A 19,297-nucleotide genomic window follows, 5' to 3' on the forward strand; every position below is an offset into this window, starting at 1 on the left:
AGCCGCCATCTTGGGCTTGTTTAGGAGCTGTTTTCTTCGTATGCATTTTGCGCTGGTTAAAAACGGCGTCTAAAAGGAAACTAATGCTATTGCGTCCTATCGCGTCATTTCTGAAGGATGCGTCCGTGCCGCTGATTGGCCAAAGCGTGTACACCCCCTGTGCACCTCGCTCCTATTGGTCTGGTGCTGTTTGGTGCGCACTTGACCGCTCTCGCGTTTTGCTACGTTTGCTTGTCTATTAGCCCCGAGAACGACCGACAGGGGCGCAGCGAGCACCACTCGCGTGATGTCAGGGCACGGGCTCGCGCCTGTTGTCTGCAGCAGTTCGGGCGATGTCTGGTCGCCTTCTGCAGCGTTTCCGTTTGTTTGTCCAAGTTCTCTATGCTTGCATACTTATGACGGTCATCTCAGATATATTTTTACGACATCCCGATTTGCGAAAATGAATTTAAGGAGCTTATTTCCTAGACGTCAGTATATTTCTAAAAGGTAACTCTACAGTGCCAGCCAAAGAAGCACAGACCAGCCCATTACGAGTTTTTCATGCGCGGATGTACACTTTGTAGTGGTAGCTCACATGAATAATAAAAGCATAGATATAAAAAACACAAAAGAATGCAGTTAGTAGATCATACCTGCCATGATGCAATAAGCATCTCACAAATGCTGGTCATATATGGCTTCCACAACACATACGTTGATTTTAATCAGGGTGTCTAGCACCCGAAGAAGCTGGGAAAACCTGGAATTCTCAGGGATTTTGAGTAGTCTGGAAAAAGTCAGGGAAAACTCAGGGAATTTGGGCCTCTATCAGGGAAAATTAGCGGCAATTTTATTGGAAGGGTCGAAAGTCGCGGTAATGCTGGCTCGAGCAACAGGCAGGAATCGCAATGAATCGTCTTTGACGCCCTGTCGTCGGCTGGATGAGTTGCCAATGGGCAGTCAACGACCGACTTTCCGGATTCCCGATAATTTGGACGGCTTCGCGGCACCGCCACGTACCCCATAGAGTCAACGTATCAGAACGTGTGAAATTTCGGACGCAAGAACCCTTCGCCGTCCGATTTTCCGGACGTTTTGCCGTGACCGCAGGTCCGAAACGGCAATAATCAAAGACACCACCGCTGCCGTTTTGATTACTTCGCCACCTCGAACCGGCACTCTCGCACGCAGATCCGCTGGCAGCCGTTGCCACCACTGCGGCAACGCTAGGCCTAGCTGCTTCGACGTTCGCTATGAAGCTTCTTGCCGTTGGGTGCCGAGTTTTTTATTGAAAGAATTAGCTGCTGTCAGCAATGGCACGGACACCGCTTTTGTGGTCCTCGCGATTGGCTTAGAAACTTAGAAAACACGGTGCGTTGCATAATGCCGGTTCCCGAAAGTCAGCTTCGCCTCTGCACAGAAATGTTACATGGTGAAGCATACGCAAAAGTATTGCAGTGAAGCATAACAAGCGTGGGAAGGGGCTTTTGCCACGGAAAACAGTATGTATTCCTTAATTATACACACGTGCACCCGGTATTTCCTGTCACAGTACGAGCGCCAATATGCCTAATATGTGTACCGACAGGCCTTCAGAGCGTTTTCGAACGTGCCTGCGGCGGTTTGAGCCCCTAAAGGCGGAACCGCATGGCGCGATTTCAGGCGCGATTGACGCGCGGATGGTGGGACGCGCGCGTCATTTTGACGCGTGCCCAGCATGATCCGTCACGAAATCGCGCCGCCGCGTGCTGCTGCTCGGAGTAGAAAAAATCGCGACGCGCGGCGCGTCCACCAATCAGAGTTGAAGTAAGTCACGTGACATTTGGTCACGTGGCATTTTGGTTCTTTTTTTGCCACCAGATGGCCCTGCTCTCTGCGCATCTCGACGGAACCTCCTTGGCGGAATTTTTTTTTTCTCGGCAGAACTGGCGCGCGCGTCAAGGAAAACGTGTGCTACCGTGATTTCGTTCGCGCATCGTGTTGGTTCGCGCATCGTGTTCACCTAAAATGAACAAAGCAACCTTCAACGAGGCCCTAATAACAAAAGTGGAGAAGCGTCGCGTCTCATCGCTAATACTGGCAAGACAATTTGCTAATAATATTACCAGTGTATGGTGCTCGCTCTCTTCTCAACCAGGCAGGCCGCACCCACATGTACCTCCTGACCCGCATTTTTTCTTGTTTCAGTATCAGCAGCCCCCTTCATAGTAGCAATCGCCTCTTCTGCTCGGTAGTAAGCGGCCGACCCTCCTTTTCATATGTGAAGTTGTAAACAAGCAGCGGCTTCTCAGCATGCGGAAGGTGCATAGTCGTAGTTTCGCACACGATATTGCTGCTTGAAATTAAGCTTGATAAATACACTTCGGAAAGAAATGTCGCTGTCTAATTACACTCAGATTATTTCTATTGTAGTGTTCTGTAAGTTTAAGGGCATATGCGGTAACAGAGACAATACATGTCGTTGAGAGTTATGTTGTCTGGCAACCCGGAAAACGCGGCGCGAAAGCGCCGCTCCTTTTTTTCGTACGGGTGCTCGCGCGTCGGCGGCAACGCGGGCGTTTGCCGCCCGTCGCGTTTTTCGCTCGCGAAAAACGCGCCATGCGGTTCCAGCTTAAGGGCAGTAAATGACACGCATTTACTTTTTTCCAACTGGCCGATTTTTCGAACGTTTTCGCGACCCCTAAGGAGTTCTAAAATTTCGCCGTGGACTGTGCAACTGACCAAGATGCTTCAAATGGTCCTTGGGGTGAACGAGTGGCAGAAGGAGGACAAGAACAGAAATGATGTACGCATTGAGGAATAAACGGGAAAGGAAGCTTGCTGCTGCCGTTTTGAAGGAGCTTGAGCTCAAAAAACAAAGTTTTGGCTGATGCCAAGATGCAGGTGTCCCGCATCCAAACCAAAATAAACTCTTTAAAGCAGTGAAACACAACACTGAGGCGTCGTGCGCGGGCTGAGAGTATGTCAGGACAGTTGAGGTTGACTTACGAGCGGTAGAGAGAGAATCTCAATTGTGACAGAGTTCGGGCCTCATACCACTGAGCTTGCTATCAGTTGATAGAAATAGCTCATCTTCGAATATATTTGCTTCTATGTGCATCTCTTTTTTATTCGTATTTGTGCATGTCCGAGTTATTTGCAATTTTTTTCGGAGACACTTTATTTGCTGTGCATTTTACTAACCCCTGCCTTCTATTCTCTTTTTGAATAACATAAACACTACTCCTTAGTATTCAAATTGAATTAAGTCGCTTTTTAATTTTTTTCATGTGCTTACTCGAGAGTGACAGCATCAGGCAATATGGTTTCAGCCCGTCTTGACATAAAACATAGTTCTGCATCACTCAGGGAAATGGGCAAAGGCACTCAGGGAAAACCTGGAAAACTCTGGGAATTTGGAAATGTCAACTTGGTAGACAGCCTGGTTGATTTTAATCCACTAAAAGATGTTTGCTCCCGATGAGTAGTTCATGATATAATATCGAATTCTTGCATTTCTTCACAGTAATGTTCGGTAGTAACATGAGAACTTCACACTGCAGTTTTAGTTCTACCAGTGCCACTTGCTTTTTTAACTGCTTCTGAAAATTAGGCTGTTATTTACCAATTATTTTAGCTGGTGGTAATTTGAAGTAAAGCTAATTGAGGATTACAGCTGTTTGCAGCATACAGAAAGGAATGTACCAATATTTATTCCCTTTCTTGTGCTACATGATCAACTCACTTGAGCAATTTACTGGTGCTTGTTGCTGACATGGTGCAGACGTGGTGAATCTCTTTGGAAAACTGACACAGCCTGCTCAGTCCAAATTTTTGAGTGAAGTATGCCTTTTGGACCGTTTGGCTGCAGCCAGAAAGAAGCCGAAGTCTCATTTATTAGTAGTGTGGGAAATACTGAAGATATAATTATTCCGCGGTAGAGATAAAAAATCAATGAATTCATGTCAGGCTTATGGTGTCTTCCTTATGAGGCACCCGCTGTGGTTGCTCAGTGGCTATGGTGTTGGGCTGCTGAGCACGAGGTCGCGGGATCGAATCCTGGCCATGGCGGCTGCATTCCGATGGGGGCGAAATACGAAAACACCCGTGTGCTTAATTCAGGTGCACGTTAAAGAACGCCAGGTGGTAGAAATTTCCGAAGTCCTCCACTACGGCGTGCCTCGTAATCAGAAAGTGGTTTTGGCACGTAAAACTCCACAATTTCATTAATTTTAATTTTAATCCTTATGAGGCAGATATGCGAGGTTCTCTTTGATCTACTAATGAAGCGAATAGTTCTCAGTCTGTAAAATTAAATGGCACAGGTTCTAGACGTGGTGAGGCAGTACGTACATGTTTGAATTATCGTTTTCAATGTAGCCTATGCTGCGCTGTAGTGCCTCGAATACACTTCAGGCCTTGTAATGGGCACTGTAAAAAATTGCATCAGGGTTTCAATTCAAAGTTGTAGTGAACTGACGGGTTCCGTGAACCATGCGTGCCTCGCCATAACCACAGTCAGTTGCGTTCGCTGCGTGAGGGCTGCGGTATGGCATATTGTCGACAAAGGCTACTGAGGACCATTATGAAGGCCACTGTGATACAATATACATAGCGACACTTGACTCTCAATCTTAATCATGAAACTTTTCTTTCGGGTGGTTGTTGTTATGGTATTCGTGAAGCATTTGCATGAACCACCGTCGAGTTAACCGCCATGAGCAATGCGTTTTCATGGTGCCTGTTTCAGAGAACGGTGAAGGTATAGTAGCAGACTTTTTATACAAAACATGCCTTACCCTTCCTTTTACACATTATACCCTTCCTTTTACACATTAACAAAGTGGCCATATTGAAATATAACAACTCACCAGAGTAATTAAGAACCATGATGAAAGCTTTGCTAGCCAGTGTCCTAACACGGATTTTTAATGTTGACACCATATAGCAAGATTTTTCTTCCATGTAAAATGCAACATCTCTCATAGCTAAGTACTAAGGGAATTTTAAGTGTTTAACAGAGCATCATGCACAACTTCCCATGTTGAATTTGCAGACGTTCCTTTTACGCAAAATTTATGGAAAGACACTGCACATATATGCATTGTAAAATCAATATAGACCCCTTCAATGCTACATAGCTTGCAATATTGAAGCCGTGAATTTTCTTGAGTCACATGGTTTTGAAGAAACTGTGGTTCAGGCATAGCAGCCAAAAGAAGCCGACATATCCTTCAATAAGCATGGCTCGAGCCAGCAATACCCCAGGCATGCATGTAAGGAACAAGTACGTGGCAGCCGAGTGAGCCGGAGCAAGTGGCGTCCTGGCCGTGACACCATTCGTGACAGGGCACGACTCCAACTTCTTGCCGCTAATATCTCGGTGGTTTCATCGCGCTGCTGTCTAAGTTTGTTCAACCGCTTGCTTCATGACAATGTTTGATAAGGTGACCATAAGGTGCCCGAATGGCTGAAGGAAATAGTCGTTTTAAGGCTACTATGCATCAAGCCATTGGCCAAGCATTTGTGAAAGCGACCGTGGAATGCGCGACAAAAGGCAGCTAGGCCTACCATACTCCTGAAGTTGCCGGTTGCTGGTCTGCCTGTAGACCAGTAGCTACACTACTGTAGTTGATGGTGGCCTTCCTTCAGCCATAAGAGGCCGTGTTACAGTAGCCACGCTGCCTCGATAGCGAGCCCTCGGAGCTGGCATCTGTTGCCGTGGTTGCTCCACTGTTAAAAAAAAAACTGAGATTCAATTTCTTTTGGTATGCTGCCATTCACAGTTTCTTCTACTCGTGAAAAAAAAAAAAATTGTATATTGATTATACCAGTGCACTTGGTTTTGTACATGTATAAGGTGCACCATTGTATAAGGTTCACTGACAGATATTTGTTGAAAAAAAAAAAAAAACCATGCCTTATACACTGGAAAATGCTAAAATTTTATCCTTCGATCTTGCTATTACATACTCTTGACCAAAATGGGGCCAGTTAAGAACGGTACTGTATTAGCGCTGATGGAAATTCCTGTGGTGCGACATGAAAGCAAGCTACAAGGGTTGCAGATATATCACATTTGCATCAAATTAGCCACAAAATAAAGTGCATTGGTAAGTGAACTAGTGTGAAAGTTGGTTTTGGCACTTAATAAATTCTCAAGTCAGGTCAATGTTAGCTCTGGTCCTATACGAAAGTGCACCACTAAGCATAAAAACAGCTCATGCCATGTGGTGAGAGCGTTGGCTACTGTATTTCGTTATTGGGCAATAGTGAGCGTGTTGTAGGCTGAGCCGTGATTCAAGAAGTTGTAATAGTGATGGAGACAGAGAGTCACGTGACTAAGGAGGAGTGCTGAAATGCAACTGGGTAGACAGAATTTGCATGGCTAGTTCGTGTCTGACAAAATCATGACATGCTTTAAAGGGCCCCTCACCAGGTCTGGCCATTTTGAGCTGACAAGTGCCATGCACACAATGTATGCTAATGATCGTGTCTGCTAAGTATTACATTGCTACGTACCGTGAAAAGAGCTTAAATTTCAGACTGAACGCCGTTTGACCTTCTCCTTGCAGGCGCCGCTCACCCAGCCGGATAGTCGATGTATATCATGCAAGTGTGCCTACGTACATCATAATGCGGTGATGTCGCCAGTAGTGACACATGATTTTGAGAATTATTGAAGGCAACATCTGTTATTTGTGTAATATGTTGCTTGAATAGATGAATCAAAGCTTAGAGAAATAATAAAAGACACCAACCAAATGTCTGCATGTTTTTGTACTATGCACGAAATCGAGAGTAAAAAAGCTGGGAGCCTTGAAATGTTTTTTTCAATCAAAACCCATAAACCAAAATGGCCACTGCATATTTTAGTGTCAGAACGTGGAACGTGGCAAAAGTCCGTTGGCCATTTTCTTCAACACAAGTGGAAATTGCTAGCAGTTAATGGGGGGGGGGGGTGGGGGATCCTTTTCTGACCAAGAACTCAGAAGTAATAGGTTATCTGAAGATGCATGTAGGCAGTAATTTGAAAGCTTTCTGTATAGATGTAATAGATCTATATTCACTGTCACATGAAGAGTTATTAGCATGTGTTCAAGAAGCTATTGATGCTTACGATGAACTGAAGTTTGTAAACACCATCTGCATATCTACACAGGGTTTTCTTGAACTATTGTCCATGTTTCTGCGCTCGACATTCTCCAAGTGGGATGGAAGCGTTTATCTCCAAAAACAAGTAATTTGCATTGGTTCCTGTATTGTGCCAATTTTAAGTGACCTTTATCTTGCTCGTGTAAACAGGATACTGGATGCCAGATTAGAAAACTCAAATGTAAGGAAGGTGTATAGGTACCTTGTGCTCCTCGATTCAAGTTCTAGCGGGGAGGTTTGTCCTGGATGTCACGCAAGTGCTAGATATTTTTAACAAGTGTTTGCAACTGCTGACTGTTACGCATAAAACGTCACAGGATGGTACTTTGTGATTCCTCAATATAAGAATGTTTTTTGAGGGACACCAGATGTGCTGGGCATATGAACTGAGGGTGAACAAGCCGCTACTGCCATTTTCATCAGGCCACTCTAAGTTGGTTAAGAAGGGCATTGCAAAGTCAACCCTAATGAATGCGCTTCGCCACTCATGTCCTCACAATTGTTTGTTCAATTTCCTGGTGCAAGAGGATTGCCTGAAACAGGCTGGTTTTCCAACGTATATCATCACAGCTGTGGCCGAAGGTCTCCTTAAGACCGTAAAATCCGGGCGACAGGATGAGCAGTTTACTTCACCGGAAATTTCATGAGGGAAGCAGAAACGTGCAATAATGCCGTACATCCACGATATCTCACACAGACTGAACAAGATTGCAACATTTGCAATAATGAAAATGTAAGCATAATCTCTTCAGCGCCAATCAAACTGTCCAGCTTGTGCAGGGTCAGCTACTGTGGTTCTGAGAAGCTCAGTTGCTGGACACAAGGAAGGCTATGTTCTTTGTGAGAACAATATCGTGTATAAACTACCCCTGTCGTATGGCAAAAAATACATCAGCCAAACGGGAAGGTGCATAAATGATAGGCTGTGTGAACACGCAAATAATGTGCGAACTAGAGGGGTGGGGCATCTGGGTTTTCACTGCAGAAAGCATGGGTGCAGTCCCATTTGTAATCAGTGCACTGTGATAGGAAGAAGCCCAATGCAAACAACACGTGAGATTATTGAAGCGGCGAAGATCGCTAGTTTGGGGAACGCTTGTGTTAGCGCGCCTTCAATCGATCTTTCAAAAAAAGAATTAGATTTTTTAAGTGTGACACAGAGGGTGGCTTGATGGAGATAGCTTCTTAATCTTGCAGTTACAAAAAAATTTTTTTTTTTACCTATGCACGGTCACTTTTTTCATCTTCAATATCATCTTAACTTTCCAGTACACGTGTCTCATTGCTGTCTTATTTGTTAAAAACCATTACATATGCTTATGCGTGCGCCGCTGTCTGCTCGCTATATATATGTGTGTTTGTGTGTGTGTGTGTGTGTACCACTTCGTAGAATAAAAACAATTGTTGGTAGTTAGCACTGTGTCCGCGTCGCACTTCTGTCTCTCGTCCCTTTCTGTGCGCTAAAAACATAAAAGTTACGTAAGTCGTAGTTACCTGACTCGAATAATGGCTTTATTTTAGATAGTATTCACTTGTCGGAGAGTGTACCTCTAGTAAGTGACTCATTAACCCTTTGAGGGTTGAATTATTTTGAAAAAAACTTTCCCAGGTGGTCAAATGACTTTATTGCAGATCTTGAATGTACAAAATGTATAAAGTCTGGAATAAATAATAAAAAATAATTAGGAACAGTATTTTGGTTAGGCATCACTCAGAACTGCAAAATGTTTAATAGTATTTCTGAGCGTGGTACTCCTTGAAACACGGGTCTATGCACAGCGCCTTATCGCAGTCTGCACACCTAAAATGTGTGTCTGTTCTCTTGGAGCGAGGAGTTGTGTTGGCGCACACATGACATCTCTGCGTGTGGCTGCCTTGGGCAGAGGTCTGAGGCACCCTCTCACGTAAGCGCGTTGCCGCAGAGAGCGAGAATACCTTGTGAGCAGTGGTGATAAACAAGCTAAGAGCAGTGCTAATCAAGATAGAAATCAACTTCCGCCGCCCCTGTGAGAGCGTGCCGACAAAGAGAAAAACCATGTTTCACGTGCCTCCGTTGCGATCACGCGGCGGAACCGAAACCGCGAAAGCGCGTTGCCACTGAGAACGAGAATACCTCGCGAACGGTGCTGATAAGCAAGCTAAGAGCAGCGCCAATCAAGATAGAAATCAACTTCCACTGCCCTGCAAGAGAGTGCCGACAAAGAAAAAGATGACGTTTCGCGCGCCTCCGTTGCGATCAAGCGGCGGAACCGAAACCGCCAAAGGGGGCGTTGCCGCAGTCTGAGTGATGCGCTGAAGCTAGCAATCAGTTGTGTTTATCTCCCCAAGAAGGTAGCACCAATTTCGTACGCATCTTTTAAGTGCTAAGAGGTGGCAGCACCTCCCGGTGAGCACTCATCGTCTATTATGGCGCGAAATTTCAAACGGAGGGTCGGAACCGTACCCGTACGGCAAAGACCTTGCGGGAAAGAAAACCGCCGCCGTACATGTACGGCAAAAACCTTCAAAGGGTTAAAAATGGCAACAAGGAGTTTCTCCCACTATTTGGAATTTGTCTTTAGGAAAAGCATTTGGTAGCTCATCTGGTGACTTTCACTCAGTTTTGATAAAAAGATTGAATACTATACCAAACTCTGATATCGAAGTCACTAGAATACTTTTGGTCCTCACAAGCTGCTTTGACTGGGAATACAACTCACTGTGGCAACGTGCATTTATCAGCAGATTGCGCTAACTATTAAACAGCTTTGCTATTTGTGCGGGGTTTGTAGCATAAATGATAGACTTCAGTGCACATATTTCCAAGGTAAATGATACTCGTAGCTGGTGTACAGTGCAGCAGCTCTTAGATGTATTCTCGTTGCTGCTGCTGTCAACCCACAGTCATTGTTGTGGTGTCATTCAGTTTGCAATCATACCTGACTGTACCATTTAAATCATTATTAAAAGCTTGTTGCAGTGAATGCATTGGTGAGTGAGGCCCACCAGACCACAGAGAGGACTGTTCTCCTCACTTACAGGTCTGGTTGAAGGAGTGTGCCGGCTGTTACGCTCAGACAAGGAGGACACTGATGTGGTGGTGCTCAGCAGCACCTTACACCACCTGGTGACTTTGGGCTTCTACCAGGAGGATGCCTGCCTCGAGACTGTCCTCAGGACACTGGCTGGCTCCTTTGCCAGGATCAGGTACACACAGAAAGAACCGGGCATTTCAGTGTCTTGCTTTCACCATAACACACCCAGCGACCCAAACTGACATCAAAGAGTTTCATTAAATTGCAGCACATGCAGTAAAACCTCGTTAATTCGGATTTTGCGGGACCGAAAGAAATGTCCGAATTAACTGAATGTCGAATTATCGAGGGTAGTATCAAGAAACCGATAAACAAATGCTTACTATGTCAACTTGCATTTATTTACTGAATGAATAGGCCAGTCATGTTTCTGTTTTGCACAAAAGCAGTGCGGAAGCTGCAATTCTCGTCATTTAGTGGCTGATTAGCGCTCGCAATAGTGAAGGACTCGTGACTTCCTTCACAGCAGGGCCGTGGCATGTGTTTTCATCTGAGACAGCCTATTTACTACCGCGTGCACATCCCAATTATTTTTTCGCAGTGAGCTGGTCGCTGTCCGTCGCAATGTAGCTGGTGCTCTTCATCCTCGAAAGTTTGTTAAAACGAAACTACTGCTTGCCACAACTGTTTCGGACGAAGGCACGGCCGCTGTCGAAGCAACCTTGCGGTGCTGAAGGCACCACGCGCACCCAATACAGGCACCGAGTCAAAACGAAACAAGCGTTTGCTGCTATCGTGGACGAAACCATGGTTGCTATTGACACGATCATGGATGGCGACTATTCAGTTATGAAGGCACACGACCATAGCGTAAGCAATAGTGATGCGATCATGCATGGCAACTACGTAGTTATGAAGGCACGCGATGATAGCGATAGCGACGCGATCATGGATGGCGACTACATAGTTACGAACACATGTGACGATAGCGATAGCGACGCTATTGTGGATGGCGACTAATAGTTATGAAGGCACGCAACCGACGTGCATACTGAGTCAAAACGAAACCACTGTTTGCTTCCACTGTTGCAGACGAAATCATGGCCGCTATCGTCGCAATCATGGATGGCGACTACCTTGTCATGAAGGCACGCGACCGATCCGCGTACTGAGTCAAAACGAAACAATTTGCTTTCACTGCTGCAGACGACACCGTGGCCACTATTGACGCGATCATGGATGGTGACTACGCAGTCATGAAGGCACACGGCCAATGCGGAACTGTGCGTGACGTTAAACGCAAGAATAAAGGCTTTAAAGGCACAAATAGGCTCGAAGCGTTCTGTCATTGGTGTCATTCACGTGCGATTTCCACTGATGACTATGGCGATGCGGACTAGTGATGCACTAATGCCATTTCTGCTGCTCTTTTCTGCCATTTCTGCTCTTTTGCATTGCACATTTGCGATGCTCCAGCACTCGTCAACCTCCGAGAGTCGTCTGAATTAACTGATGTGCGACCAAATATGTCCGAATTAAGAGTTTAATTGCATTAAATGCTGCATACTCCTGCCGGGACCAAAGGACAAGTCTGAATTATCCGGTTTTCCGAATTAATGAGGGTCAAATTAACAAGGTATTACTGTACCTAGATTCCCATGCCCAGTGAATCAAGTTGGGATGAAAGAACTTAATTGAAGAGCAACACATGAGTAGTGGCACATACCCAGTAACACAAGTTGATGTGAAATGGGTTCCGAGGGCATGAGGGTCTTTAGGACAGAAAAATCGTGAAATTAAAAAAACAATTGTCATGTTTATATTAATTAGGGTCCCTTCCACCCATATCTGAAGTTTCGAGCCTTTGAGACGTGTAGTATTTAAGAAATTGTCAAGTAAATGAGCAAACTCAGTGTGGTTTTTCGCGAAAACATTGCAAAAAACACCTATTTGCAGCGCTGCCATATTTCATAGCCATCCACCATTACATGGCCATATTGGTCTCATTTGAAAGCGTGATCCTTCAGCTCTTTTTCCCGCCTAAAATTAGCCTTGTGCGTCGCATCAATGCAGACAAAACTGCAAATGAATAAAAAACAATGCGAGTGTCAGTGGCTGTTTGTCATCAGATGGCAAAATAGAGGCTTCTCATTGGCCTGCGTAGCGTGCGCAAAGTTCAACTGCCTGCATGCTTGTGCATTGTTTGCGCATTATTGCATGAAAGACTTAGCGAATGTGCGATGTGCCTTCGTATCGGTAGTACTGCATGGTCCACAAGTTCGGCAAAAAGCGCTGGAAATGTGTTAAAAGGCTAGCAGACTCCGTTTTGCTGACGGTGCTAACATTGGGCAATGGTGCGCTATGGGAAGGTGAATCAGTGGACAAGATGACGGCCGGCTCAAGAACGGCGGGCGAGTCCGTGATGCCCACTACCGGCTCCCTGGATAGTGGCGGCCAGGAGCATCAATGAAGAATTGGCGCATAGTTCCTCAGCAAGGATACATTGGGCAACAGTGCGCTATCGGAAGCCGAATCGGGGGACGAGACGACAGCCCCACTCCAAACTCTTCGCCACCCTATATTTGTAGAATAACATAAAAGAAAGTGGGGGCAAGCCCACTCCTACTTAAAGCAATAACAGGCATAAAAGCCAATAAAAATAAATGGAAAGAGGTGCAAAACTACCCAAGGCACTAAATTGGGAGAAAAAGCCAATTGGAAAAATACTGTATTTACTAAAATCTAGGCCAGCCCTGATTCTAAGCTGATCCCCGAATATCCGATGCCAGAAAAAAATTAAAAAACTTACCTCTAATGTACGACGAACAAAAAAGTGAGGACAGCATTCACAAAATTAAAACAGTATTTATTTAATATGAACATGCCGAGCTCACTCTACATCATCATTGCTGCTAGCCTCGTATGCTCAAGCTTGTGTCCGCGCACATATGCATGCTCCGACAGTGTGACACGGCTCGTACGTGTCGAAACGTGGCTTGATCTCGGTGATCAGCTCCTCTCTGTTATCGCGTGCTTACTTCCTTATCGCTATCATCTCCTCGTTGCGGCACACGCAAAAGGCCTGTTGCTCCCTCATACGACGGATGTTTTTCTCATTGATGCTGATGTCCCGCCTGGCTTGAACATTTGACGGTGCCTCTGCAGCTAGCACAACTTTTCGTTTGTGGTATCGCCTGTTTGGTGCCATTATGATAACGCCAGCCCGCATGCCGGTACTTAGCCACCATACCGATACGACACAGGTCAAAATGGCGACGTTGCTTGTGTACTTCAGTTGGCTACTGATGCAGCTAGTAGCGGTTGCAATACTGACTTTTCTAGATGGCGCTAGCTATGCACCATAGTTGTCATTTTCAATTACAAGCTGGTGCATTTTTTAAAATCCTCGAATCTAAGCCGACTCTAGAGTTTGGTGTATAATTGTTTGAAAGAAAGCTATTGGCCTAGATTCGAATAAATACGGTGACAGTTGAGCACAATAACGTGTGGCATTCTAAGGGTCTGCTCAGTGAGCATGGAAAGCACTTGTGCAGAGCGTTTATTAATACAAAATGTGATGATGAGTAATGGCTGGCATGAATGATGGATGACAGCAACTGCAGGTGCCCAGTCCATAAAAAAAAGCCTCCGGAAGGAGTATCAGGTACGGTGAATTCAGGAAGAGTGGGACCAGGTAAAGCAGCAGCTTCGTGTACCTGAAAAAATCTAAATGGTTTTGGTGGAGGCTGAGCGAGGACTGCGCAGTCCAGCACAAAAGGCCGACCGGGCAATCCTCGCAGGGGAAGCAAGGAGCGCACAAACACTTCACCGGCAGATCGGAACCAAGGCGGTCAAAAAATGAAAGCACAGAAGAGGAGAGGGCAAGGCGTAGAGTAGAGATGTGCTTAACCGGTCATGGGCTGCAGCGGAGCAAAAGCTCTAATATGAAACATAAAATAGAGTTTATAATATGGCCAGCTGTGGTGTGGAGTGACTAGAAAAGAGAATGCGCAAACACAAAGGTGAATGTAAAGAATGAAAACAGCCATACAACAAAACAACCAAAAGTAAAATGTAGGAATGAGCATTATTAGAAGAACAAAAGAAATAGAAAGGAAAGAAAAAGAGAAGGTAGAGAATGAGAAAAAGACATGCAAAAAATGAACAAAACTGAACAAAAACACAGAAAGAGGAACCTTGTGCAGGCCAAGACATGCAGCATGCCATTGGCCGGAAGAGGCACAGTCATGAAATCAATGAAACATTCAAGATCAATGAACATACATTTTTTTGTCGCAACGAGCGACATCACACTGCTGACACCAGTACGTTGGCCACGGAGCAAGAAACATTTAGGAGAGGAAACTCCGCTGTTTGCGGCGACCAGAAAAGGTCACAAGCCCGCGGAGCCATTATCGTGCTGGCGGCCTGGAAAGAAATTACCGCCGTTGAGAGCGCGCCGGTGCCCGGGCGCTGCATTTTTTTTTCGCTGCGGCTTCTACGACGCGCCGCATGGCGCCGCCATTGTATATGGCCCCGTCGGCGCATACAACAATTGTGACCTTATCTGGTCGCCCGCGCTCACTCGCGCTGACGGGAGTTTCACCTCCTAAATGTCTTACTCCGTGACGTTGGCGCAGGCACACAAGTACGTCATTCATTCATTCATTCATTCATTCATTCATTCATTGATACTGTCAGCCTTTCAAAGGCTATTACAGGAGTGGAAAATCTAATAAATTCACATTCTAAACAAGGTACATACATTTCACAACTACGATATCGACACAAAAAACAAAGGAAAAAATCAAACAGTACATAAGAAAACGCATGCAAGTGCTGAGGCACAACTATTACATTGGTGTACTACGGTCCAGGTAAGATTTCAGGCATTCTAGAAAGGCATCGAGGGAGTTAATATTTACAATGGAATCAGGCAGCATGTTCCATTCTTTAATAACACGAGGAAAAAAACTGTACTTAAAACAATTGTTATAAAAACGCGGTACAGGAATGTACATGGAATTGCGATGTCTTGATGTCTCATTAGGGTGTATTGTAAAATATGGTGATGTGTTGGTATTCAAGTGGCCATGAATTAAAAGGTAAAGAAACATCAGCCTATCTACCTTAGTGCAGTATTCTAAACTTTTAAGGTTTGCTAATTTACATAATTCGGTTGGTGAATCAGTTCGGCGATATTTATTGAAAATAAAACGGGAAGCAAGTTTCTGAACTTTCTCAATTTTTAATTTGTTAGACGCAGTGTAAGGATCCCAAACAATTTTGCCATATTCAATTACAGGTTTTACAAGGGTGTTATAAGTGAGTGTTTTTACATCGGGAGTTGCACTACAGATTTTGCGTTTTAGAGCCCAAATTGCTTTGCGTGCCTTGGAGCATACATTATCTAAGTGTGTAAGTCGAACCCGGCTATATCGAACTCGCAAAAAAACGCCTATCAGTTCGATATAGAGCATAATTCGATATAAGCCTGCTAAATAATTGGATGTCATAAAAGCACATACCATTTATAAAATCACTTTATTGATGAAACGCTTAGTTTCGCACGAAATAGTCCTGCATTTTCTTCTGCTTGGGCAATTTCGCTGCGTGCGAGGCACGCACTTCCCACGTTGTCTAAGGAGTCGGAGCAGCTGAGGCCGCAACATTCCGCATTCGCGCAGAAGCACCGGACTAGTGCGAGCGCACCAATCACTTCGGAGGATGTGGGCCAAAGACGGTCGTTGCTTTCCTCGTAGTGCCCATTTTCACTTGTGCTCGGCACGATGTCGGCAATGTAGTCTTCGTTTCCGGGCTCTCCCGTGGTCGCGACACCATCATTTGCGCTCACAAACTCGTCCACCGTTGATTCGTCAACAGCTTCCGGAAATTCTGACAGCTCGCTCCAAACTTCGGCAACAACGACAACGGCTTCGTCGCATTAATCAGAATTTACAGTCATCACCGAGCACGCGGAAGTCGGTACGGCTGAAGCTATTTTGGATGAACCACTCGTACACGGCCGTGCACGGACGGGCACTACGGGCACCGGGTCGCGAGTTAGGCCGCTTTAGCCCTAATTTCCCCCTTGAAGATCGTGCCGAGAGTGCACCTCGGAATCTTGTACGTTGCGGGGACATCCGACTTGTCACCACGTTCGACCCGGTTTATGATTTCGAGCTTCACGACGAAAGGCGAATTCTGCCGCTTCATGACGGCAACACTGCGGGAGAAGGCGCACACAATGAATCAGATAAGCAGCGAGACAACTCGCACTTTCGCCATCTTGCACGACGAGGGCACAAGAGCTTCTGATTGGCTGTCTGAGCAAGCGCTGCGGGCGGGCGGGCCAGGATCATTTTTTGTAGGGGGCTGTCGGCAGCTCCGAGGTAGCGCGGTCACGTAGGGAGAGCGGTTGGATGGAGCCGCGCCGCCGGGTTTTTCCCGTCACCGCGAGGGAAAGCCAACTTCCGGGGGCACTTTCCGCCGCTTGACGTTCGATATATCGGGAGTCGCTACTAGTTTTGTTCGATGTATGCGTAATTTTTGCTATATATACTCATTGTAACTATACCGTGTCCAGAAATTGTTCGATATATGGAATAATTCGATGTAAACGGGTTCGATATAGTCGGGTTCGACTGTATTCCTATATAGGTCAGAAGTGAAGGTTAAGCCGAGATACTTATGCTGATGGACTCTATTAACTGGTTTACCTGCAATGGAGTAAGGGTATATCATTATATTTTTCTTTCTAGTAACAGACATAATTACGGATTTGTCAGAGTTAAGCACCATCTGCCACTTAGCGCACCAATGTTCTATTGCATGCAGATTAGCGTTCAGTTCTTCTTGATCAGTTGGGGTCCTAATTGTTTTGTATACGACACAGTCATCAGCGAAAAGTCTGATTGGGACCGTGATAGCTTTTGGGAGGTCATTTATGAAAACCAGAAATAAAAGGGGGCCCAAGACACTTCCCTGTGGAACACCTGAAGCCACAGGGGAAGAAGATGATTGAAAACCTTCGAGGTGTACAAACTGTTCACGGGAGGTGAGGTAAGAAGAAAACCAGTGTGTTATTTTAGAGTTCCTGAATATAGCATTAATCTTTAGCAGCAACTTTGGATGGGATACCTTATCGAATGCTTTTGAAAAGTCCAAGAATAATATGTCAGTTTGGCCACGGCTGTTTATTCCCTCGGAAAGATTGTGAGCGGTTTCTATGAGCTGGGTAATTGTAGAAAGGCCTTTTCGGAACCCGTGTTGAGAAGGATGAAGTATGTTATTATTTTCAAGATATTCCATAAGGTGTTTAAATACAATATGCTCAAGCAACTTAGAACATGTACAAAGGAGAGAAATTGGTCGGAAATTATTGACAACCGATGAAGAACCACTCTTATGGACCGGAATAACTTTGGCATATTTCCAAGCGGACGGGAAAGAACTCGAGGTAATGGATATTTGAAAAATTTTTGTGAGGTATTTGGCAACCCACTCTGCATATCTAAGCAGGAATTCATTGGGGATTCCATCAGGGCATGGGCTTTTCTTTACAGACAATTGAAGCAGCAAGTTAAGCACTCCTTTCTCTATGACTTCTAAGTCTTGAACTGGAGGGCAGCCAGGCGCGTCTGCTACTTTTGGTGACAAGCCGTCGTCAGAAGTGAAGACGGATGAAAAAAACGAGTTAAGGTTTTCAGCTCTTTCTGCATTATTTTTGTCTCCATTTTTTTGAGGCTTTGAAGGAGTAACATAGCGCCAAAATTTGGTAGGTGCCTCTATTAAAGATTTTTTTAGTTACATTGTAGAACTTGTCCTTAGCCACCTTGACAAGATGCTTGAGTTGCTTACTCATTTGGCTAATGGCACTGCTATCGCCAGGAACAGACTTAATCCTGTTTGCCCTCCGTTTTCTTTTTAATTTCCGCTTCATGTGTATGATTTCTCTTGTTATCCAGGGATTCTTCTTCCTTGTACATTTTGAAAGCTTGGGGATAAAGTGCGTAAGACAATGTTCGACCATGTTTGAAAAGTAGGCCCATAATTTGTCTACGGTAGCACCATTCATTGCATAAAGCATTGCAATGCAATGCATTGCATTGCATTCATTGCATTGCAAGATGCATAAAATCATCAAATGAACCCTTGAGGCATTCCAACACACCAACGTCGTCAGCGGCTGCAAAGTTTAGAAAAGTCTTATGTTTACTATGCGAACGATCTGGCACCATATCTAAAACCATTATTACAATTTTGTGATCAGATATACCTTCGCAGGGTTCGCAATCACAAAGATGTGGTAGCAGTTCTGAGGATATAAAGACTAGGTCTAGAAGTGATGATGTTGTTTCGCATACTCTGGTGTAACCTTCTACAACTTGAGTTAGGTTATAACAAAATGCAAGCTCAATTAGTTCTTCACAGCTAGGCATATCCGTTGCACTAAAGGAGAGTGTACTCCAGTCAATTCCGGGCAAGTTAAAATCACCTAAGAGTAGGATTGAGTCGTCCTGTTTTAAATTCCTGTCCATGAAATTTCTTAAGCTAACGAGCATGTCTACAGGGGATATTGGGGCTCTATACACACCACCTACTATTACCGAGCGGTTATTTAACCTAACTTTTATCCATACTGATTCAATGTTACTTGGACCATCTAAAACAGAAAATACTATACCGCTTTTGAACATTATTGCCACTCCACCCCCTCTTTCTATCCGATCTCTTCTTACTATTACATAATTTGGCAGCGTGACTTCCTCGTCCGATACATCTTGATGAAGCCAAGTTTCAGTTATTACTGGTATATGTGGTTCGTGTTCCAAGATAATGCTTTCAATGGCGGTTGCTTTGTTTACAATGCTTCTGGCATTTATATTTATCGCCTTAAAGCCTGTGTTGGGAGAATTATTGAGTCACACTTGATCGTTTTCTGCAGGGGTGTGACACTTCATTCTCTGAGCGGTTACTTCATCCCAAATGTAAAGGTCGTCGCCAATTTTAATCTTATCGAAAAGTAATTTAACTTTCAGGCCATTGCTCCTCTCCACATCTGACGAATTCCACAGCTTTTTGCGGATATCAACAACTCTTTTAGAATAGTCCTCTGATATGCTTGTTTGACTACCTTTGAGCTTGTGGCAGTTCTGCAAAATTTT

General features: G+C 44.9%; 1 protein-coding gene across 1 annotated transcript in view; it reads left to right on the forward strand.

Moving 5' to 3' along the window:
• The window catches only part of LOC142584535 (uncharacterized), a 714,262-nt gene that overhangs the window by 161,020 nt on the left and 533,945 nt on the right, over positions 1-19,297 (forward strand). Inside the window, exon 6 of the mRNA XM_075694643.1 lies at positions 10,137-10,302. Coding sequence (XP_075550758.1) covers positions 10,137-10,302 — 166 coding nt within the window. The remainder of the gene's footprint in view (positions 1-10,136; positions 10,303-19,297) is intronic.

This window comes from Dermacentor variabilis, chromosome 6, assembly GCF_050947875.1.
Source record: "Dermacentor variabilis isolate Ectoservices chromosome 6, ASM5094787v1, whole genome shotgun sequence".
NCBI lineage: Eukaryota > Metazoa > Arthropoda > Arachnida > Ixodida > Ixodidae > Dermacentor > Dermacentor variabilis.